The 24507-nt window shown below is 35.5% G+C and overlaps 1 protein-coding gene and 1 pseudogene across 2 annotated transcripts; one reads left to right on the forward strand and one right to left on the reverse strand.

Annotated features, from left to right (window-relative positions):
• Positions 1–535: 535 nt before the first annotated feature.
• Positions 536–3739, forward strand: LOC148785048 (secreted RxLR effector protein 161 pseudogene; annotated as a pseudogene).
• Positions 3740–12791: 9052 nt separating this feature from the next.
• On the reverse strand, positions 12792–22696 carry LOC105173340 (uncharacterized). 2 transcript variants are annotated; one of them, XM_020697792.2, is made up of 14 exons: positions 22431–22696; positions 21866–22226; positions 20332–20509; positions 20213–20262; positions 19500–19592; positions 19334–19422; positions 17442–17520; positions 17219–17301; positions 15778–15856; positions 15394–15673; positions 14950–15309; positions 14439–14522; positions 13695–14343; positions 12792–13385 (listed from the first exon to the last, which is right to left on the reverse strand). In XM_020697792.2, exons 1-14 carry the CDS (start codon positions 22460–22462, stop codon positions 13250–13252), a joined length of 2553 nt encoding a protein of 850 aa, XP_020553451.1. In that variant the 5' UTR covers positions 22463–22696; the 3' UTR covers positions 12792–13249. The 2 variants fall into 2 exon arrangements, with proteins under 2 accessions (XP_020553451.1, XP_011093348.1); XM_011095046.3 differs by having other exon boundaries at positions 14950–15673.
• Between the last annotated feature and the right edge of the window lie 1811 nt (positions 22697–24507).

Raw genomic sequence — 24507 nt, forward strand, 5'->3', positions numbered from 1 at the left:
GATTATGTTTACTTCATGAGATACAAGTCTAAGGCCTTTGAAAGATTTAAGGAATTTAGACTTGAAGTAGAGAATCAAACTAGCCTTAAGATCAAAGTCCTTCGGCCAAATCGAGGTGGGTAATATTGAAGTGGTGAGCTCATGGATTACGTAAAAGAGAATGGCGAACTCCTCTTGGAACGCTGCAGCTTAACGACATGGCTGAAAGGGGGAATCGAACCATATTGGACATAGTTCGATCCATGATGAGTTTTACCGAATTGCCCCTATCCTTATGGGGATATGATTTTGAGACAACGACCAAATTGCTCAAAATAACGTCGTACAAAGCTGTTCCAAGGACACCATATTAGATATAGCACGGCAAGCCTGCATCCTATAAGTACTTGAGAGTATGGGTTAGCCTTGCATACATCAAGAGGCTAGTGGAAGACAAACTAGAATGAAGGTCTAGTCTGTGCAGGTTTGCTGGTTATCAAAAGAAATTGCGGAGTACTATCTCTATGACCCATTGGAACAAAAGGTTTTTGCCTCGATGAACGAAGTATTCTTGGAAAAGAGCTTTCTTATGGATAGCCGACGTGATGAGGAACTGCTTGAAGAGTCAAGTGAGATACCTCATCAATATAATGCAACACCATCTGTTCCTACAGTTCCCAGTAATAGTGCTTCGGTTCTCCTTAGGTCAACCAAAATATCCCAACACCTCGATAGGTATAGATTCTTAGGCTTGACTAACCAATTGGACGGTGATCCAAGAACATACGGAGAAGTAATGTCTGACATCGACTTAGATAAGTGACTTGAGGCCATGAATTGGTAATGGACTCGATGGGTTTGAATTAAGTTTGGACCCTCGTGGACCTACCTAAAGGCGTTGAGCCAGTTGGTTGCAAATGGGCCTACAAACGTAAGGTTGGAGCTAATAGGGAGGTTATTGCCTTAAATACTAGACTCGGGACAAAAGGATAAACTCAACGATTCGGGGTCGACTTTGAGGAAACTTTTTTGCCCGTGGCGATGGCTGTTAGAATAGGTAACCAAAAAGCCAATTGGACTTGCCTTTATGTAATCTGTTATGAAAATTTCAGTAGTTGTACCATTGTTTATGAATAAAGTGAGTATTCATTATCTGGAAATTGTATTTGCTGTGATCATTGATTATGTTTATTAAAATCAAAAAAAAGTCCACAAGCTAAATTGTACAACCTATATACCTGGGTTGCGCATTGGATGGTGGCCATGAAACCAACTTCTGAAGGTTAGGTTTGAAACATTCCAAGTCGAGGACCTCGAGATTGGGCATCGGGAGTCCTATTGGGACTTACATTAAAATTAAATTTCATTAGATGAGTGTCGTGTTTTATCGGCGATAGACCTTGAACGTCTATGCAATGTTAGTGGGTGGTTGACAAGGTTATCAAGCCGACTGAACTGACTTGCGAAAAATCGTCCTATGGAAGCCTTGGAGGCTTGGTCGATATAACTAGATCTTCCTGGCTCCGATAGTATGGGATTAGTCCTTGGATTTGAGGAACCATGGTAATTGCATGCATGTGGTGGTTATATCTTAGATTTGACAAAAGATAACCGTATCTGGGATATGGTGTCTTGTTTAGTGCACTCAGAATATGTAGTGAAGACGGTGGCTTCTCAGATAGAATCTGTCACCTTTCAGTATATGACAGCCGAATCTTCTATGCGCTTTGAGATGGTTCATGCTCTTAGAGTTTGTGGCCACAACAATTAGTTGAGTAGGGAATGGTGTCCTACGTCAATCAATAGAGCAAACACATCTCGAGTTATCGAGCATAGTATCTAGTCCAGGATGGGAACCAACGCCCAATTTCATGCTCTAGACTTAGATCGAGAGATGAATAATGGAAGGACCGTACCTGTATGGTACTCGAGAGCCTAAATGTTCATGACAACATTCACCTAGTCCCTAGTGCCATAGATCGTTGCTAGACGGCCACCCATGGTGATGAAAATTTTCAATTAATGGTTAATTGGAAATAAATTAATTAAATTGAATTTAGCTAATCATTATGTTGGACACAAGCCCAAGTCTTGATGAGGGTGAACATAAAGAGTCACACACAAATCACTATGGAATTGGTGGAATTAATTTGAAATTAATTCGAGAAGAAACGAATTAATCTCATTGGATTAAATTAATTTATAGAGAATATATATAAATGATTGGATCATTTATTTAGCAATCCATTTCATGGATGGCTCAGAATTACTTAATTGGATTAATTAATTTTTGGGCCTAACACCTTTAAATTAATTGAATTAATTAATTTTTAGGCTTAACACCTTTAAATTAATTGGATCAATTTATTAGGTAAGGTTTAATTAATTGATAGGATCAATTAATTAGTATTTGGGTTTAGATTTATTTAATTGAATTAAATGAATCCTTGGACTTAGTTGGGCTAAAATTAATTTAATTAATTATTGTCCAATGGACTTTGGTTGGGCTTGATTTAATTTGATTAAGCCAAGTTCGGTGCATATTTGAAGTCCAAGCCCATTTGAGGGTGGTTGGAGCAAGTTAAGAAGGGTTGAAACTCCTCACCATGATGAACATGATGGAGGAGTTATTTCATCATGGTTGGAGGTTGTGTACATGTGGTTGTATAGGTTTCCTTGAAGGCAAACTTATTAATTATTGTATTTTGAATTCAATCGTATGTGATACAAAAACCTACACAGATATCCAACATAACCACCACGAAAGCCATGAATTTGCTCTCAATTTTCTCTCAAAAATATTCTCCTTTTTGTTCTACATTAAATTAGATTCAAGTTAGAACATAAAAAAATTCAAAAACACAAAACAATAGTGTTGTGTTTGGAGTTGTTTTTCTTCTTATTCATTGTTCTTTCTAGCAATAAAGAAAGAACTATATCTTTTCTATTTTGTAGTGTGGACAACTTAGAGGAATTCTAATTTGAATTTTCAAGTGAACGGAATGGGAGAACATAAAAGGAACAACGCATGTTGCAGTTTTTCTAAAGAAACAAGAATGTAAAGTTTCATATTATGTTTCTATACTTTTTGTTTCGTCCTCTAGCCACATGTCTAGGTTGTTATATATTTATTATTATGTTGTTGACAAACACCAAATTCCTGAAAATGTCAAAGGGAACTTAAACGGATATCAGACATCCCCTATGCTTCAGCCATGGGCAGTATTCAGTATGTTGTCCAATGAACTAGGCCCGATATCGCAAATGTTTTAAGCGTAACGAGCAGATCTCAGGCGTGTGCTGATGAAGCACACTGGAGTGCGGTCAAGACCATACTTAAGTACAAGAAAAGGACTAAAGGTATGTTCTTGATCTATGGTGGTGGAGAATTGATACTGGAAGGCTACAGCGACGCTAGGTTCAAGTCAGACGATGATGATGCCAAGTCTCAATCAGGTTTTAAATTCAAGATAAATGGTGGTGTGGTTACTTGGAAAAATTCCAAGCAAGCTACCACGCGAATTCCACCATGGAAGCTGAATATATAGCAGCTTCAGAAGCAGCTAAGGAAGCAGTTTGGATGAAAAACTACATCCAAGAGTTGGGTGTAGTGCCTAGCATTGTTGAATCGATAGTTATCTTTTGCGATAACAATGGTGCAATAGCACATGCAAAGGAACCGAGATCTTATCATCATTCCAAACACATTCTTAGACACTACCATCTACTTAGAGAGATGGTGAGTAGAGGTGACATGTAGATGGACCCAGTCAACTCAGCATAAAACACAGCAGATCTACTGACTAAACTGGGTCGAAAATTGCTCATACTTAACATCTTGATAAGATAGGTTTGAGGTTGATGGGTAATTATCTTTAGGTCAAGTGGGAGATTGTTATAATAAATGACCAAAATATCAATTAGATTGGCCTAGATATATTTTATTCTGACAATTAATCGATATTATGTAATATTATTTTTTTAAGTGAATAAAATGAGTATTCGATTTGTTTGGAATTTACTTTGTTGTGCTCATTATGTATGTCTGTGTTTACTTAAATATCACAAAAAAGCCCACAAATCAATTGACAACCGTGTAGTTGGGTCGTGCATTGGATGACGGTCATGAAACCAACTGCCAAAAGATTGGGTTTGAAACGTTCGTCGAAGACATCGAGAATGGGCATCGAAAGTCCTATAGAGACCTGCTCTGAGATTCGCATGCAATTAGTGAGTATCGTGTTTCATCAGTGAAAGACGCGGGTCGTCTATACAATCTTAGTGGGTTTGATTGATTAGGTGTCGAATCAACTGAACTAACTTGCGGGGTAGGCCATATGGAAGTTTGGGAAGCTTGGTCGGTATGACTCGAATCCCTAGCTTCGATAGTATGGGAGTAGTCCTTAGACTTGATGACTGTATCTTGGATCTGCACACAGACATGATCATCATAATCCTTATCTAGTGCAGTCGTAGTATGTAGCGAGGACGTTGAGTCCCAAGAAGGGGATAAGGCCCCTGTCACCACGTGACAGAGGTATCTCCTATGCACCTGGAGATGTGTTCACACTCTATGAACTTGTGGCCACAGTCATTGATCAAATAGGAAAAAGAGGTTCCTATATTGAGAAACTTGGCGCAACGCGATTTTAAGTATTAAGATAGACGCTTAGTCCAGGATGGGAGCCGGCACCTAATTCCATGCCCTAGACTACGGCCGGGAGATGATAGATGGAAGGACCATACCCGAATGGACACGAGAGCCTAAATATTCACACAAAAAATTACCTAGTCTCTAGTTTAATAGACCGTTGCTAGACGGCCACCCATAATGATAGACTTTCTTGATTAAGGGATAATCAAGAATTATTAATTAAATTAGATTTAATTAATATTAGTGTTAGACACTAGCGCAAGTCTAACTGAAAGGTGAACATAAAGAGCCACACACAAATCACCGAAAAAGACCAAGAAATTAATTTAGAATTAATTCTACAAGTAATTGGATGACTTACAAAGAGAGATCCATTGGATGAAAAAAGATTCGAGAATAAATTAATGGTATTAATTTATATTGAATTTGTCCTTATTATTTAATAAGTTGGATCTTATTAATTAATAGAGATAATTTGGGCTTATGTCTTTAATTAGATTAAATACCAATTGGCTTCAATTAAATGGATATTTATTAAAATTGAATTCAAATAACATTTATTGGAATTGTATTTTTAAACTATAAAAATCGGCCAAGCCCCCCAATTTTGAGCCCTTGAAAATCCATTGAAGGAAATAAATGGCTAGAAAATTGCAATTTTGAAAAGTGCAATTCTAGCCATTATTGGGAATTTTTTTATTTGGAATAAAGAGAAATATACCTTGTATATAAAAGAATGTATCTAGAAACATTCTTAATTATCAATACAAGATATATATATATATATGATCCATAATTATTTGGAAAATAATTATCATCATTATTACACAATAAAAAAAATCACCCCTCCCCCTTCCAAGAAGCTCTCAGCCACCCCTCTCTCTTAGCATGCTTGGTGTGTTGTCTATCTCTTGTTCTCTTCTAGTAAAGAGGACATAGAGACCCCGACTCCAGTGTGGTTCTAGACGAATTAGAGGATTTCTATGTTTGAGCCTTAAGTGAAGTACGTTTCAACTGAACGTTTGAAAATGAAGGTTTCGTTTTCATCCTATTTTATTTTCGGTTTTTGTGATTCCACATCAGTCCCATTTATGTTTTATTTTATTATACATCAAACGCTCGGGAGCTCCAAGGGTACACCTCTTAGATTCGTTATTTTCTGCGTTTTATTTTTGTTATCATGTGTTTTTATTCGCTGCTTCAGCTAGCGTGTTCTCTGGCCGTACCACGTGATCCTTCAGTGTATAGGTTTGGAGCTATGAAACCAACTTCTGAGAGTCGATTTGAAATGTTTAAAGTCGAGGACCTCGTGAAAGAGCATCGAGGGTCCTATGGAGACTTGTAGTAAGTACTACAACCATGTTTCATCAGTAGGAGACGTAGGTCGTCTGTATTATTTTAGTGGGCTAGTAGACAAGGTAGACGACTGACTGAATAGACTCGTGGGAATCGTCATATGGTAGCTTCTTAAGGCTTGGTTGGTGTGATTGAAATTTTCAGTTTCGATAGAACAAGACTAGTCCTCAAACTTGAGAAATCATGAAAGTCACGTGCATACAAAGATTGTGTCTTGGATATGGCGAGCGGTGACTGTGTCGTAAAGGCATGGTCATCATAAATCTTATCCAATGCAGTCGGAGTATGTAGTAAGGATAGTAGATTCCAAAAGAGGATATGTCCTCTGTCAGTATGTGACAGTGAGTTCTCCTATGCACTTTTAGATGGTTTAGACTCTAAAAGTCTTTGGCCAAAGCGATTGATCGATCAGGGGTAGGTTGTCAAGATCGGATCAGTAGAGCAAACGCATCTCAAGTATCAAGCATAGTTGCCTAGTTAGTGACGGAACTGACGCCCAATTCCATACCCTAGACTAAGGTCGGGAGATTTTTCATAGTAGGAACATAGTCGTATGGTTTCGGAGCCTAAATGTTCAAGCTGTTATTTACTTAGTCTTTAATGCCATGGACTGTTGCTAAACAGTCACCCATTGTAACAAACTATATTCAGTTATGAGACAATCGAAAATAATTAATTAACTTAAAATTTTAATTAATTGAATTGGTCACACGCCCAAGTCTAATTGAGGGTCAACCTACAGAATCATATCATACCACTATAACGAGATGGAATTAATGTAGAATTAAATTCAAAAGAGTTGGGTTAATTATTGAATTATTAATTCTTGGATAGAGTAAATTTGATTGAATTAACTTAGCAATTAGAATTAATTAGATTGATTTATTGAGCTTGCTCCAATTTATAAATTAGATTTATAAATTGAAAGAGAGATAATAAAAGGTTTGAATCGTTTAATTGGATTAAAGGATGATTTAATATTGGGCTTGCAGTTAAACTAGGTTAATTAAAGTTCATTAGACGTGGACTTGATTTAATTTTAATTAATTGAGCCCGATCCATTAAATTCAAGCCCAAGGCGTTGGCTGGGCCTTTGCTAGGTCAAGGAGGATGTTTTTGGAGTGTGCTGGCTGATTTCCTTGAAGGAAATTTCGTCCATGGGGTTGAGGCTAGGGTTTTTGGAGTTTAACTAGGTTAGAACTCCATATATATGTATGACTAGTTATATATATACCTACATCTAACCCTAGCCACACATACAACACACGCTAGCCTCTCCTCCTCTCTGTTTTTGTCTTCTCTCTTTCTCTTTACTCCAAGTTCTTCTTTTGGTCTTAGAAATCAAAAGAAAAATGAATGGACATCAAAGCACGTTAATCAATAGTAGTTGTTTTGATCTCTACTCTTTCATGGTCGTTCTTGCTAGCACGAAAGACCACGTCCATTAGTGGAAGGGTGGACGATTTTAGAGGGTCTCATCATCGAGATCTATCCATGACCAAATCTAGAACGGTGGGAATCAATGCTTGTAGCCGTGCAAGAAAAATCAACGAGGGTAAATTTTGTTTTACTTCTTTCGCTTCTTTGTTTTTTCTTGTTATTCTATGTGGCCTTTTGTTTTTGTTGTACACCAAACGTTCGGGAAAGGACCAAGGGTACACCCCTTGATAGGGATATATGTTTAAATCGCTATTTTTTTTCGATATTTTCAAGCTTTTGGTGCGGTCCCTAGGTGTATCCACTCCCTTCAGTAACGAGGATGGTGAATTCCACGAAAGAATGAGTCCCCTGTAAGTATTATGATGGCGAGATCTCCTATGCGTTTTGAGATGGTTTAAACTCTTAAAGTCTACCATAGCAATTGATCGAGTGGGAAGGGATTTCCTATGATGATCAATAAAGTAAACGCATCTCGAGTATGAAGCACCGATGCCTAGTCAATGATAGAATTAGGCCTGGCAACGAGAGAAGAAAGAGATGAGAGAAAATTCAGAAATTTTACTAATTGATAATGGTAATGCAACAGAGAAAGGAGGATTACCTGGAAGCTGTACTTGTCGCCGTCCTCGTTGCTAACTTACCGTACTTGTTGCCGTGAGTTTGGGGCTAGGGTTCTAAGAGATGGATTTGGGGAAGAAATGAGAGGAGAAAGATGGAAGCCGTACTCATCTCCGTCCTCGTTGCTGACCTGCCATCCTTGTTGCCGTGAGTTTGGGGTTAGGGTTCTAAGAGATGGATTTGGGGAAGAATTGAGAGAGGAGAAAGAATGGAGAAGAAACAGAAAGAGAGAAAAAAAGAGGAAGAAGAAACTACTAACGAGAACAAGAGAGAGTGATGGGTTTTTGATTTTTGACTTTTTGTATTATTATTATTATTACTACTACTACTACTACTGTTGTTATTATTATTATTATTATTTTAAATCATGATATCGAATCATAAAATTTTTACATAGATATAGTTGAAATTAATATATGTTCACAATCTGCAAAATTTATATATTTATAAATGTTAGTATAACATTGATGTAATTATCATCTTATATTGTTAAACAACATGGGTTAATCAGGCCATCAAAATTCAGATCAGACCGTTAGATATGATAAAACTTACAAAAAAATAAGTTTGGTAAAATTTTAGACTTATTGGATATACAGATGTCAAAATATCATACTTCGAAACATAAGAGTAATCATTCAAGACGGTGTATCATTGAATCAGGCCATGCAATTTTAAATCATACCATCTGATATGATCTAATGAACATAGTCTTGTATATATCTAAATTTCGTATGAATCAGGTGCTCGGATTTTAAGATATTGTAATTATTGATTAAATTTTTTAATCTCATTATATATAATAAACTAATAATTAAAATTGTTCAACCATCATCAACATCATCATTACTATTATTATTATTATTTTTAATCATGAGATCGAATCATAAAATTTTTACATAAATATAGCTGAAATTAATATAGGTTCACAATCTGCAAAATTTACATATTTATAAATATTAGTATAACATTGATGTAACTATCATCTTACGTTGTTGAACAATATGGGTTAATCGAGCCATCAAAACTCAGATCAGATCATTAGATATGATAAAACTTACAAAAAAATATATTTTGTAAAGTTTTAGACTTATTGGATATAGAGATTTCGAGATATCGTACTCGAAACATAAGAGTAATCACTCAAGATGGTGTATCGTTGAATCAGGCCATGTGATTTTAAATCATACTGTGTGATATGATCTAATTGACACAGTCTTGTATATATTTAATTTCGTATGAATCAGGTGCCCGGATTTTAAAATATCGTAATTATGGATTAAACTCTTTAATCTCATTATATATATAATAAAATAATTATTAGAAGTTCGACCATCATCATCATCATTATTATTCTTATTATTATTATTATTATTATTATTATTATTATTAATTATTATTGTTTTTATTATTATTATTATTATGATTTTTAGATTAATTCATAAAAATTACTAAATTTTGACATAAATTTATAAATAATAAAAAATTATAAGTGAATTACTTGTCAATTTAAAAAATATTAACGTAATACAAATATATATTAAAATATAACATAAAGTTCTATATATCATATTAAATAATAATTTTAATTATAAAAAATATTGTAATTTATTAAATGATCGATTAAATTTATTTTTGTATAAAGATTAAATGTATAAATAAAAGTACCATAATTTATTATTATTCAAAATAAAATGTATGATATTGATTAATAATTATAATTTATGGTCGATTTAGATTATAAAACTGATCAAATATTAAATATAAAATTAAATATATAAAAAATTCAAAAATAAAAATATATATAAAAAAATAAAAAAACATATTCACCAACTCGCGAGCTGGTGAACAGCCTCCAATGAGCTCGAGTTGGCTCGAGCCGGCTCGACTCATCTGCCATCCCTAGATAGGAACCGACGCTCAATTCCATTCCCTAGACTAAGGGCGGGAGACTGTTAACAATAGGATCATACCCATATGAAACTCGAAACCTAAATGTTCATGCTTATCACCAAGTTTTTACTATCATAGACTGTTGCTAAACAGCCATTCATGGTAACGAGCTATTTCTGGTTATATGATAATTGAAACTAATTATAAATTAGATTTAATTAATTATGTCGATCACACACGTTCAAGTCTAATTGAGAGTGAACCTAAAGAGTCACACTCTAATCATCGCATTGTGATGGAATTAATCAAAATTAATTCTGGAAGGTAGAGATTAATTAAATTGGATTACATAATTTCTTGAAAAGAGAATAAAAGATTGGATTATTTATATATAAAAATCCATGGGCTGAATTTTCCCAAAAATTTAATTAATTGGACTAGTTACTTTTGGGTTATAGGCTTTTTAAAAAGTTGAATTAATTTTGTTGGCCTTGATTTAGTTTTTGGATTATATTCATAAATTAAATGAGAAAGTGGACTTGGGTCTTCTAATTGGATTAAAGGACTTAAAGTAATAGACTTACAATTAAATTGAATGTTAATTTAGGCCCATTGAATATATCTTGATTTATGAGAGCCTAGTCCACTTTAGACCAAGCCCATGACCCATTTTGACATTGTTTAGGTCAAAATGAGAAATTGGTTGATTTTGGGAAGGCCCTGGACAAATTTTTAGCTCACAAGGGCTGAAAATCTTGGCTAGGGTTGAGGTTGTTGAGAGGATGGAGAATTTGCATAAGTGGCTAGGTCAAAACACTTTGATACTCTCTTATCTCACACATAACACATACACAAGTTTTTGGCGCTTCCAAAATCAGAAAATTCTGTGTTGTCTCTCCCCCATACTCTCTCCATCTTGTTCTTCTTGGTTCTTTTGAATCAAAGAAGGAACGAGAAAGAAAATCGAAACCATTAAGTCATAATGTGCTTTTGATTTCCTCGTTTCCTTTCTTTGTCTTACTAGCACGAGAAAAGGATTATCCTTAGTGATTAGTGTGGACGATTTAGAGGGTTTCAAAGGTTAAAATCTCGTGGAGAAAGATCTTGTTGGAAGGGAGTCAATGTGAGAAGCCGTTTGAAGAAAACGACGAGGATAAGATTTTAGTTTACGTTTCTTGCACCACCTCGGTTTTCTTGGTTATATTTGTAGCCTGTATATTATGTTATTTTACACCAAACGTCTGGGAAAGATCAAAGGTACACCCCTGAATGGGTTCTTACGCTTTTGATTTCATTACTTTTTATTTTTCGCGCTTTCATCGCGCTTTTTGGGCCGATTCGCTTCCTACAAGATGGTCATGATGATTAAACTAATTTGGATATCCTAGAAATTTTTTATTGCATATGTTTTAAAATAAGCTAATTAGATATATTTTTTAAGCCACTTTTGGTAAAGAATTCAGATGTTAGATATGTTTATTTTATATTTTATTTTGATAATTTTTATATTGCATATTTTAACTTTATGAGAAATTCAGAACAATATAATAAAAATATATATATTATACATAGTCGTGTCCTAATTTTTCAAAGTTTTTTGTGTTGTCGTGTCCGTATCTCCGTGTTGATAGGCGAACGAATAAACAATCCCATCAACCTAGTATCAAGGGTCACCTGCACCTTAGACACCCTTGACGCACATTCGGCCACGCAACCGCTCAATTAGACTGACCCAACAACTTCGCCGACAGAAGCTGGACCTTTGCAATCTTAGAGTTTTAGGCTTAAGTCTTTCATCTTGTACATCTTGTACACATGTAAATATTTTTTTTTACTCATGAGGGACTTTGTGCCCCCTAACATGTGATTTTCAACCTTTTCAGTAACTAGTGTTATAAATAGGAAAAATCTTTTTAAAACTATTATAGGGGGAATTAGTATTGCAAAGCATGGTGTAGTCTACGTGCTAGTGTCATCCTGAAGATGATTCTCTTGCGCTGGTATCGTTTGTACAATGTTTATTGCATACCGCTATCAATAATATTCACATTTTGAAATTGCGCTTAACTTGCTACTTTCCTACTGCACTTGCTTGCTTGTGTTGCTGCTGTCGGATTTCGTATCGCAATTCTTGTTGCATCCCAGTGCGAGTGTAGGTGGAAATTCTATTACCGCTGTCAGGCGAAAATAGTTGTTTACTACAAATTACTAGACACACAGCCTTTATTTGAGGGTGCCCCGTGAGACTAGGTAGGATTGCCATCCAAACATTATTCTTACATATTCCAAACAGGCCCGATGCAAAGCAGAAGGACGATTGCATAAGTAAACATGGGTCCACATCATGAGATATCAAGTCTAATACCTTAAATTAAACATCTCCCACATATAGTACACTTATTTCATTACAAGTATAAAGATACTAATTACTAAGAGAATACTGAATAAAAGATAAATTTAAAAGTTTATATAATTTTTTTTTTTTACGAACATCGACATTTTTCATTCAAATCCTATCACAAGTATCACAATTGTAGACAAAATGTCCTCAAAAGAGGTGCAAATGTAATTTTGAATTTTGTTTGAAGAAATGTGTAATTTCACATTTTAAAAAGTAATTTAAGGGTGATTAACCTTACATATATATTTCAAACCATCTACATACTCAAGTTGCCAATCAAAAGAACGTAGAGAAAAAATCGATTCTTACATCAGATACATAACTAGATAAACAATAACATTGAAGAATGCATATGAAATCTTATTCCACACAAACTAACCTTTTACAGAATTGGTGCATCTACCAGACATCTTCATGCATGCATTTCTTTATTGTTTCCACAACTAGAACTTGGAAGTACAAATTGAGATTTCAAATAACATTCAATTAACCTACAGAAGGTACCTTCACTGTGCCAATTATCAGTCATATGTGGCTTACAGCACTACCATTCCTTTCTCTAGGAGCATGATCTAAAATACATTATCCACTCTATGCAATTACAGAAACATACCTTAGCAAACAATAGAAGCTCGACAGATTAACTGCACAGAATTATGACCGGCAGTCACATTACAGCAATAACGAAATATTAATCTCAAAAACAGAAGGCTGAAAAGACATGAATTCAACTGAATTTGATAAGGAAAATGAGATGCTAAGGTGAAAAATGGAACAGCTTCTGCTGGAAGGGACTTCACGTTTCCGAAGCTTCGGAGTTGGGCAATGGATTAGACAATCCCTGCAATCTTCGGTTGATCTTTCACTGCTTGCTTTCAAGAACATAGCATCTGTTCCAAATATCTAAATCAATACTTTTGCTTCTGAGAAACGAAACGGATTCCTTGCTTCCCAAGTTCAAAACTCTTGGTCTTCTTCCCATCATCAAGAGCAATTGAAACGACTGACGTACCCTCAAAGACTTCTACCACGGTCCCCCTATGCCTGAAAAAGAGGAGAAGTTCAAATAAAGCCTTTGATAAGGTAGAGAAAGACGCTGCAAGACAATCAACTGTCAAAATCCATGGGCTTTGTGAAGGACTAAATGATTACACTCTGCTTGGAGATGGGAATTGGGACACTGGAAACTGGAATCATAAAAAAAAATCAATTCAAATTTCAGATCATTTCAAATTCTAATATGGAATCCGAAATCCCGTGCTTCCCTAACCTTTCAATCTGTGGTAGTGAAGAATTTTATTTTCTTTCCCATATATCTTCTTGATATTTTCCAATAATCGAGAAGAAACTCACCAAGAATTGTTGGATGCTTGATGAACTTCTACTCTCTTCCCAGCAGCATCTTTTCCCAATTTCTGCAGTATCCAATTGGCATCTGTGAAGTCCTTCATTGTGTCTTCACGCCATTGGGATGCATCTTCATCACCTTGTCCTGGTCTTCTCCGTTTTGACCTTTGACCCCGGGTATAAGTTATCTCTTCCTTCCCAGGAAGTGGCAATGGATTCTGAGTTACATTACTGAAACTACTGGGAACATTTTGGTTGCCATTATTAGAATTCTTGGGAATTTTAAACTTCAAGAAAGGCTTGCGATCCTTGGTTGAAGCCTGTGAAATGGAAGGTATGCTACTATTATCATCAATCAAGTCACCAGAAATAGGACTATCCTCAGCAGGCTTCACGGAAGAATATTTGGTCCTCCGACTGACTGGGACTTCAGAGCCACTCCTTACAGATGCACTGTCTTCAGTACCCCTCTTTCCTAGAATAGAATATGTATTCTTTGGGGAAACAGATTCATACCCATCAGCGAATTCTCCTCCAGTAAGTTTTGAGCTAATGATAGAGAGTTCTGAATTGGCATTCTTGAACTTTATCAAATGGCTGTCTTTTTCTCGTAACTTAGGACCCTTTTTTTGATCAGTGTGGTCTATTTTGTGTCCTGCAACACACAAGACATCAGTGCATATAAGTATAGAGGGATGACACAAATGAAGATGGATGACAGAGGACAGAGTTTCTCAAACAAGGCATTACCTTTTGAATCGCCAAATTTAGATCCAGTGTCAGGCCTGTCGATATACTCAGGATGTTTCAGTTGACTCGTATCCTCAGCTCCTACTAAATAAATGTAGACCACATTATCTTACTAAGAAATCATAAAGTTCATGAACGAAAACAAAATATTAAATAGTATGATTTCATTAAGGGCTGAAGTTGGGTTTCAAATTCTAAGAATTTTGACCAAAAACGTTAATTTTGGCCCAATTTTTAGTTCAATTAAGTTCAAACCGGAGAGCATACTTTTAAGATGAGAACAATCCATCCATAGTCTTGCATATCACTAAGTGGTGACAGTTTAATTGCCCAGAATACCCTGAAGATACTCTCTCATACTTTGTAATCCCCACTGGTCCTTTGCAATCCCACACAATAACAGACCAAAAGCATCCTACCCATATCATATAATAACCTCAATAGATAATGAAGACAAAGTTTGCCAGTGGAAATAAAAGAAAATGCACAAATGTGTTAAAACAGGGCATACCATTTGAAGAAGGCAATTCTTGACCCCTTTTGAAGCTCGAACCTTCAGATCTTGGAGGACTAGTTGCATTTCTACTTCGCCCACCCAAATGTATAACAAGCTTTGGTCCTTGCGTAGTCTTGGGCCCGCCATTATTAGTTCCAGTTTCCTCCCTGGTATTCAAGCCGTGAGACTTACTACTCTTTATTTTGATAGTTCTAGATGCCTTAGTTACATTGGTTGTTGTAACCTCATCAACATTCTTGTGTTTGGAGACCGCAGCCTCATTTGCTGCAGATACACCTTCTGTCAAATCTCCGGCAACAGGAGAGAGACTAGCAAGTTCACCAGAAAATTGCATTTCTTCATTCTTAATATCGCCTGTGTTATATCCAAATGGACCATCAGCGTTCCCACCAATACTTTGATAAGCATCAATTCCACCAATTATAGATGTTTCGTTACCCTTTTTCTTGCCATACTTCTTATTTGAAGATTTTTTCCCATGCTCTTTGCTCTTCCGTGGTGATTTATCACCTAACCCTTTAAGAGAAAACTTCAAAGAACGGCTGTACTCATTCTTTAAGATGGGTCCACTCTCTTCATCATCAGAAAAAGGTGAAATGTCAAAAATTTCTTCTTCAGTTGGCAGACCAGCTGCTGCCCTCAAGCTTGCTATCAGATCCTTGTCAGCCTCATCTCTTCGTCTCCAGAGCTCCTGAACAGCCTCCTCAAGATTCCTGATCTGGTAAGAGTAAGAGACACATAGAGAACTATAAAAAGTAGCAAAAGCAAGAGCATCATGTGCATGGTTCATATCCTTTAAACCAATCATCCAAGAGAACCCACCTGGCAGCATTCTCCACGACAAGTAGGACAAACATATTGGAGATTTCCATCAACTTGAAATTGCATGTATTTTGCATCACTGAAAATTTGTTTCCAAAAAAATTAGAAACAATAAAGTTTGCCAAAAGAAATACATGCTAAGATAAGAAGTGAAGTGCGAAGTGTTTTGGACAAAAAGTTAAGGATGCACGGTAAAGTAAAGCATCTGAAACAAAATTGCGAATGTTGATAGCCTGAAAGCTGCAAAGAGATAGACAGAATAGGTGTTTTATATTGTAACCTAGGTCAAATGCAGCCAACACCAGAAAATATGTTTAGCTGTTACTTCTCAAGCCCAGTGGTGGCGTCGGGGTAGACAAAGAGTACCAAAGAGAGATAATTGGCAGGATAAAGTACTTCAATTTAATTAATACGACTATGTTAGGCGTTGTCTGGTGATGTGCAAATCAATTAAGTGCAAACAAGAATATCCAGTCAATGGGTCAAAGATCCTATGTTGGTAAATGAAAATTTCAAATGATTCTAGCCAGATTTGGAAAGTAAAAGTGTATTCCTGGATAGGTGAATAACTGCATTCCAGATTTACAAATTCCAAACAATGGCCCCCGGTTCACTTTTCTTGCAGCTGTTTGATGCCCACTCCATAAAATGTCTCTTAAATCATTTTCTCATTCTTCCTGGGGGCCCCTGCTCTCTTTGTATATACATTCCTTTTTGCTCTTCAGCAAAGGAGAACAACAAAATCAGTTTAAAACCTATTATTGCCAAACTAGTACTATATTACAGCCAATCACAAAGAAACCTGATTATTCTTTTATTGAAGTAGCTCGAGAAGTCGAATCGGGTCCAATCCCATTCTTTAATTTCCCAAACAATTACTCCTACCAAGGACTAGAAAGTGCTTTGGAATCTTCTGCAGTCTTTACAGAAAGACCCAAAAGTTATATTCAAAGCAGGAGATCAAGAAAAGACTTCCACATCTCTTGCTCAAACTCCACTATTATATAATCTCAACAGTATTTTTGACATAAAAAGATACCAGTATCATGGGATTTTACTTCTCGCTTCTATCTAACATAAAAACACAATTCTAACTTTCGAAACAAAGATAATCCTGAACCATCTTCACAAGAAATAAATATTTCAATATTCAAAATAATAAAGAAAACACATCATATGTTTTGTGATAACATAGAAAGGCTGGAAGCCTGGAACAAAACATAAACATTCTAGTCTGAATTATAGTGCCTGTACATTGATCTTCAAACTCAACCAGAACTTATCATTTTTCCTTCTCTTCAAGTAGTGTCATCTCTAAGATCAATCCCATATAATAATTAAAATTTCAGCCTCCTATCACATAATAGAAAAGGGCATCCCTTAAGAAAGGAACATGAAGGCATCAATCTAAAAGAAGTTAAGGGAAGGGAGCTAGAGAGACCTGATCCCATCACAGGGACAATGCACCCAGCGTTGACAGATATCACAGCAAACCATGGGAGTTGATTCAGAGTCTCTATAGACCTGCAGTTTGTAAGGCAACCAATTGAGCAATCAATTTGTGCTGCTTCAGTAAGTTGGTATTTGACTCGCTCTTTGTGGAGGTACACTTATTGTAAAAAGCACAAATAAATCAAATAAATTGACAGGGCCTCAAGACGTACCTTTAAACAAACAGGGCAGTAATTTCCTTTTACAAACAATCTTCCGCAAGCATCACAACAAGTATAGCCCAAAAACCATCTACAGCATTTCAAATTTAAGGTCAATGGAAGGACTACAGTTACCCCTCTTTCTTCTTTTCAACTTTTTTTCCCTCCCATCTAGTGGTGAAAAGTGTGCAATCGAAGGAGTTGTATTTTATTCTCATGAGGAAGTAAACAAGCAAATTGAATAAAACTTGCTATCCTCCATAAGAATAGAAGCAGCATATAGCATTTTCTGTTATCAACAGAAACCATCTGTCTAGCAACGATCTCCAATTCTTTTATTAGCAAGGTGCATTGCAGTAAGTTCTTTGTCCATGGAATACAATAAATATTGGGTAAATAGCTTAAATCAGCTAGGTATAACGCTTAGACAGTGAGTTAATCATGAAAAACTCCAATTCACCAATCCTTGTTCATGTCTAATAGTTCCAAGATTGATGACATTTTTATTTAATCGCATATAGCAAATATAGATACCTCTCTTGGATCAAGCATTCTATGAAGGAAAGCTAAAAAGGGGAAAAAATATGAAAAAACAATATATCACAATGTACTTTGTTAAAAAAAGCAGTAATTTTAAAAAGTTCCTGGATGTACTTCAATATTATGAGAAAAGACAGAAAATAAATTTGTAAATTGAAAAAGCCAGCAGAGCTATACAAAAGAAATTTATCATGCTTTCTTTTGAGAAACAATGGAGATCATTTTCCTCAATGCTTAGCTCACTCAACTCCCAGATCCTAATGGAGCACAAGTCTAATTCCACAGACTATTATTACATACAATCCCATGTAAAATAATCATATCTAAAGTTAAACACTATACATGCATTATCATTAGATGGAATACCAAAATAAATTCAAATAAACTGAAGGAAGAAGTAAGAACACTAAAACCCACAATGATGGTTATATAAGGTAAAAAACCAATAGAAAAGCACTTTAGATCAAGTACTAAATCAACTGCATCCAGAGAACTCTTAATCATAAGCAACAAACACTAAAGCCACCATGATGGTTATATAAGATAAAAACAAAATACAAAAGTACTTAGATCATGTACTAAAATCAACTGCATCCAGAAAACTCTTAATCATAAATCCTTCATCTATGCAAAATGATATATATTCCCTCTTTTTAAGTAGAGAAAAAATTCACTGGCAGACTCCAACATAAAGATAGTGTTCAGCAAACTGGATACTTGGCACTAATTCTTGAGAAGTTAAGGGCAGATTGCATAAAGGATTTGCATTGCATAGAAAAGGAACGGATTTCAATGTGTTAGACCAAGAAGTTAGTAAAAAGCTTTTTCTATCTATAGTCCAGAGCACCTTTGCACCATGCGGTATGCGCCTTTAACAACTACGGCTTGGTTTTCCCAAGCTTAGGGACTAAAATCTGGCTTATGGTAAGACTAAGACTTCATTTATAGTGCATTCTCAAACTTTCGAAGCCCTCTTTAGCGTCTGCTTATCATCCATAAAAACCATTAGGATGCATAACCATATCGTTCAGGGCCAAGGGAGGAGTAAAATATAAATATCATATCCCATATAATATGAGATTTCACTTTCAAAACATCCACTACCCTGCTAAAATAGATGACTCCTTAGTGCAGCTTCTATGCAACACATAAGAGCACACAATAATCATAAATTTGCAGTTAGAAACCATAATAATGGAATTAGGATCCAAAAGCAATTAAAAGCAACACTCTACAATTCCAAAGCAAGCAGTTGACAGAATTTTTTTAAGATGCAAATCAACTAACTGGAAAAAGACAAAAAGAAGACCTTTTAGGTAGGTAGAGGACAAGGAGAAACCCCAAATCATGGTTAAAATACAAACCTTACACTTAGGCCATTTCCAGGGACTGAAGAACTACAGCTATGGCACTTGGTGTGTTTTGGACACAAATAACGCCCATGGCCAACATTCTGCAAGTTTCAAAAGCGGAATATATAAGCAAATGATAATTGAGTAAAACTGATGGGAGTAAAGACCCATAGCACACCTTGTGTGGAGGTTGCTGACAGTAACAGTGGTATGCACCGTCACACCTTTTACAGAACATAAACTTATTTGGATCTCCAGTTCTTCGACACACCTAGAGTAACCAGATATGTAAAATGCATCAAGATGGGCATCATAAAGTAGAGTGTGGTTTCAAGAACTCACAAAATAATCAGAAGCTAGATGGGTGTATATAAACTCAAACAACTGGAGGAAAGAAAGCATCATCTCTGATTCTCTAATGCCTTTAATTCCAACTTATCAATTTATATCAAAAGATAAGAAATACTTGTAAGCAAATTAATCATTTTCTTCTTTTTAAATTAAATGGATTCCCGAAACACCATAACTGATAAATAATAAACTGAACATATCAACCCCTTCATGTACACCTTCATTCTTAAGCACCTCCTGCCGAAGTACTTCTGCTCACCATCTTTCTGAAACAGCATTCCTACTGATAAACTTTGGAGCTTAAGGACTAAGGACATTTTCTCCAAAGAATTCACGCAAATGCTAGATGGGGCATTAATTCTCAAATAAAATAACCATATCCCTTGAAGAAGCAAATAATTCCTCAATTGTGAACCAGCCTTCATCTAAATGTTTAAGATCAGTAAGTAGAGTGCTTGCTCATATCAGTATAGGGATATCATGATTTCAAAAATGCATTTCAGAAAGAATTCACAATAAGGATAAATCATCAATCTGTACCTCACATATGCGGCAAGAGGGGCAAGTCCAAGAACTCCAGTGAAAAAGATCTGTAACCGATAACTACATCACAAAAAGCACAAGCATTTACACTATTTTATTGCAGCCAAAGATAATACCTCTGTGTTGAGACCAAGCTTTTAGGCAGTTCCGGTGGTACTTCTTGCCACAACTATTGCAAGATAACATCTTTCTTGCCCTTTCACTTCCTTCATTTTCACCAGAAAAGCATAGCCGACACATTATTTTGGTAGTTGACTGACCTTGCTCTTCTCCAGCAGCATCCTTTACAGAAGTCTGGTAGAAAAATTAATCTTAATAAGGCCCGGACAACCAGTAGCTTAACAAACCAATGTTTTTCAAGTATCACATAGCATAATCAAGAGAAAGGTATATCTCAAGTCCAAAGTGCATATATATTCCAATAAAGCAAAATGGTTTGAGATAGTGATGATTGATGAACATGCTTATTGTACACCCAGCAATCACATATGCCAGATAGAAAGATACAGAATGTCAGGAATCACTCTTTACTAACCAAAGGCATCTAAACATACACAAATTTCTCCACATTATAAAATATAAGCATAATATTGACAGTGCAGGTATTACATGGACTGCAAAGTGCAAACACATGGTACAGCAGACTGCCTTAAGCCAGGTTGTTCCAAAAAATGGACTTAACTAAAGTCCATTGTATAGCATCTCCGGGCATGTTATACCTTTGAAATATGTCAATCCAAAGTACATGAAACCAGTGAATCCTACCATTTATACACTTAACATTTCTTACCCATAGACCTATATGTCAAATTTAGTCAGCATGCACAAATCTGCTGAAGTGGGACCTATAAAGAACTAGAAACATCTGTGAGCCCTTGTATACCCAGAGAGTGGATTCTTCCCCAAACTCGTTTGTTAAAATTGTTACCTGCCTACTCTTGTTTATCAATCTAAGGGATCACCTAGGAGTACAACCTCATCTCACTTCTATTCAGCCAGTTAAATATGATTTTAAATATCAAATGATAATTTAGCCAGGTACTGTGTTGACAATAATTTTATGACTACCGACAAAACATGAATATTGCCAATAAGTCACAGTAACCCACAAAATATGTCACGCTGAAAATAAGCCATAACTAGTTATAAAAAAGGACTTTCTCCAGTAAAGGCACAAACTTTAATTTGCACGAGATTCCATTGCATTGTCATTGCCATTAGAAGACAAATTCAGTAAAGGAACTAATGATCCGTGATGAATGATGATGAACATGGTCAATATTTCACATGTGCAGACAATAGACCAGAATCCTGAGCAGAGCAAATCATTTACAATGAGTGGAATACATTTAAAATTGACAAACAAACTGATAAATGCAAGTGCAAAGTCCGTTCAATAATAGACTCAACTCACAAAACAGTAAACATAAATAAACCAAATATTATTATCAAAATAAATTCTTCTCATTAACTCCCACATTTGAAAATATGAAAACATATCAACACCTGAAAGCGAAACAGCGTAAACTCAGCAATTGAGGATGTTTGAACCTACAAAAATCACACACTCCACAAACAAAAAACCAAAACTTTGAACAAAAGAGACAGACACAATCTCAACTCGAATTGTACAATCAGCAAAACGCTCACCGCCAAATCGCCAGACTCAAACCTCCTAGCGTAATCCTCAGCCACCATCGAAGCAGCAGCTGCTTGCTTCTGCAGCGCAGCCCTCTTTACCTGCGCCGAAGCTGCTGCCATCGCGGCTGCCTCATCTTCTCCACCCCCCACCGACACGACCGCCGCAAATTGGGGCGGCGGAGGCGGCGGCGCTTGTGAGACAATAACTTTCGGAACCTTAACCTGAACCGTTGCATTCTCCGTTGCCTTGATCAACCACGGGTCATTCAAGAACTGCTCAACCCTAGCAACCTCCTCCAAAAAGTCGTTCTTGCCCTTCTCGCTCCGCAGCCTCCCCGGAAAGCCCAAAGCACAGAAACATATCCGCCGGCTGCAAGCACACAAAAAGAATAAAAGATTCGCCCAAAACTCAAAACCCACATCACTACCACACACACAAACACACTCGAGTGCGTGCTTTCAGAAAATAACCAAAAAATAACACGGGGGAGAGAGATACACACATATAGATATAGATACAAGAGTGCACACTATAAATAATTGGGCTAAGTGTTGAGATTAGAGAAGGGGTTACCAGGTAATTGGGCAAGCAACATGAAAGGCCATAATAATATGAGGGGTTGAAAATTATTTTTTTTGAGTGTTTAAGCGAGTGGTGGTATTTGGGTTCGTGGAGAAAATATTAAAGTTTTAATCTTTGGTTGATGGGGGGAAAAATAAATGGGAAATTGGAAAGAAATTTTAGGGAGGGAAGAGAGAGAATGGACAGGAAGAGAGAGAGTGGATGAAGGGAGATTGGTGGGGGATTGCTCTGGCTTGTCAAGTGCGTTGGGATAATTTCGAGTTTGTGCCATTAAGAGTTCGAGAATTATGGATTCGACCCTCTTTAAGTCCTTTTAGTTTTGTTGGTCAAAATATTTTTTTTTTACATTATACTTGGATACTCACTGTGTATTTTTATTTAGTTTAGTTTTAGATAGATGAAGTTCAATTTTTATTTATTGTGAACATAAAGAAATACGATATTGATTTTAATGCTTTATATTGAGGGCATTTGCTGGAATTTATTTTCAATGCTCATCAATTTTTCGCTAAAAATTAAATTGAAAATAAATTTTAAGTTTATAATTTATAATTTTGAATCATTTAAATCAAGCTTATTTGAACCAAAAAATTATACATTATGTTTGGATTAATGTTTTGGATGTTTTTGTTTTGGTGTTTTGGAGATAGAGAAAGAAAAATAGAGATAAGTAAGTATCATTATGTTTGGATTAATGATTTGGTTGTTTTTGTTTTGGTGTTTTGGAGATAAAGGTTGTTTACCCAATTTTTATAACTTATTAGTAAAATATTAAAAATTTTAAATATGTCACAACCATGTTGGTCTCAAACAGTCCAAACACTTTTTTAAGCACTCCAACTTTTTGTTTTTACTTTTCTTTTCAATATATTAGCTGATATGGCATGTCGTTCCTATGTGCATATAATAAATAAATATTTACATTTTAAAATATATTACCATCTGTACTAATATAAAAAGAAAAGCCCATTTACGCTCACAAATGACGGTCAATTATACCGTTGTACCAATTTTTTGTGAAATAAAAAAAATCATTCATGATAAATAACAAACTTGTTCAACTTTTCAAAATTTACATTAATTGATAAATCATTTTTTTTTCTTTTTTGTTAATGTAATGTACTGGTTTTAATATTTTACTCTTATTTAAAATATATTTTATCTATATCCGTACTAATCTTCTATAGTAATATAGAAAATAACGAGCCTCCAGACTCACGAATGGACAGTCAACAAAATCGTTGCACCGATTTTTGTGAAACTAAAAAATGCCCTTCAATAATATAAGTAATTTATACAATTTTTAAAATTTTATATTAATTGATAAATTAGTTTCTATTTTTTTTTCTTTTTTAATATAATGTATCTATTTATATATTTTACTATTTTTTATAATATACTTTAAAGCGTGAAAATTTATTTAGTATACGTATATAAGAACGATGTGCCACGACGGCTAGTAATAAATATATAAATCAATATATCATATTTTAAAAAATAAATAAATAAAAGAAATTAACTTAGGGATATTATTAATATAAAAAAAATTAATGACCCAGTGTCATAAACCGTCGTTTTGTTGGAATAAGTGATCAAAAAGCCAATTGGATTGGTAGTTTTGAGAACGATTCAAGCGATCTTTATTCAAGCAATATTGTCCGGATGAATATTGTAAGTAGTCATCTTTGGTATATGTGTCTATTGTGCTTACCGATTATGTTAAGCATCGCTTCAACTTCACAACAATGCCCACAGACTATCTAGATAACCCATGAGTTGGGTTGCGCATTACTTGAGGTTATAGACCAACTTCTAAGGGTTGGTATGAAATTTTTCAAATTGCGGACCTCGAAACTGGGTATCGAAAGTCCTATTGAGATTTTCACTAAATATTTCATTCATTGGATGAGTGTCGTGTTTCATCGATGACAAACGTTGGACGTCTATGCAATTTCAGTAGGTTAGTTGACAAGGTGGTCAATTGACTAAACTGACTCGTGCGGATTGTTATATGAAACCCTTGGAGGCTTGATTGGTACGACTTAAATCTCCGGCTCCAATAGTACGA

Source organism: Sesamum indicum, linkage group LG11 (genome assembly GCF_026168435.1).
Source record: "Sesamum indicum cultivar Baizhima isolate 11 linkage group LG11, ASM2616843v1, whole genome shotgun sequence".
Taxonomy (NCBI): domain Eukaryota; kingdom Viridiplantae; phylum Streptophyta; class Magnoliopsida; order Lamiales; family Pedaliaceae; genus Sesamum; species Sesamum indicum.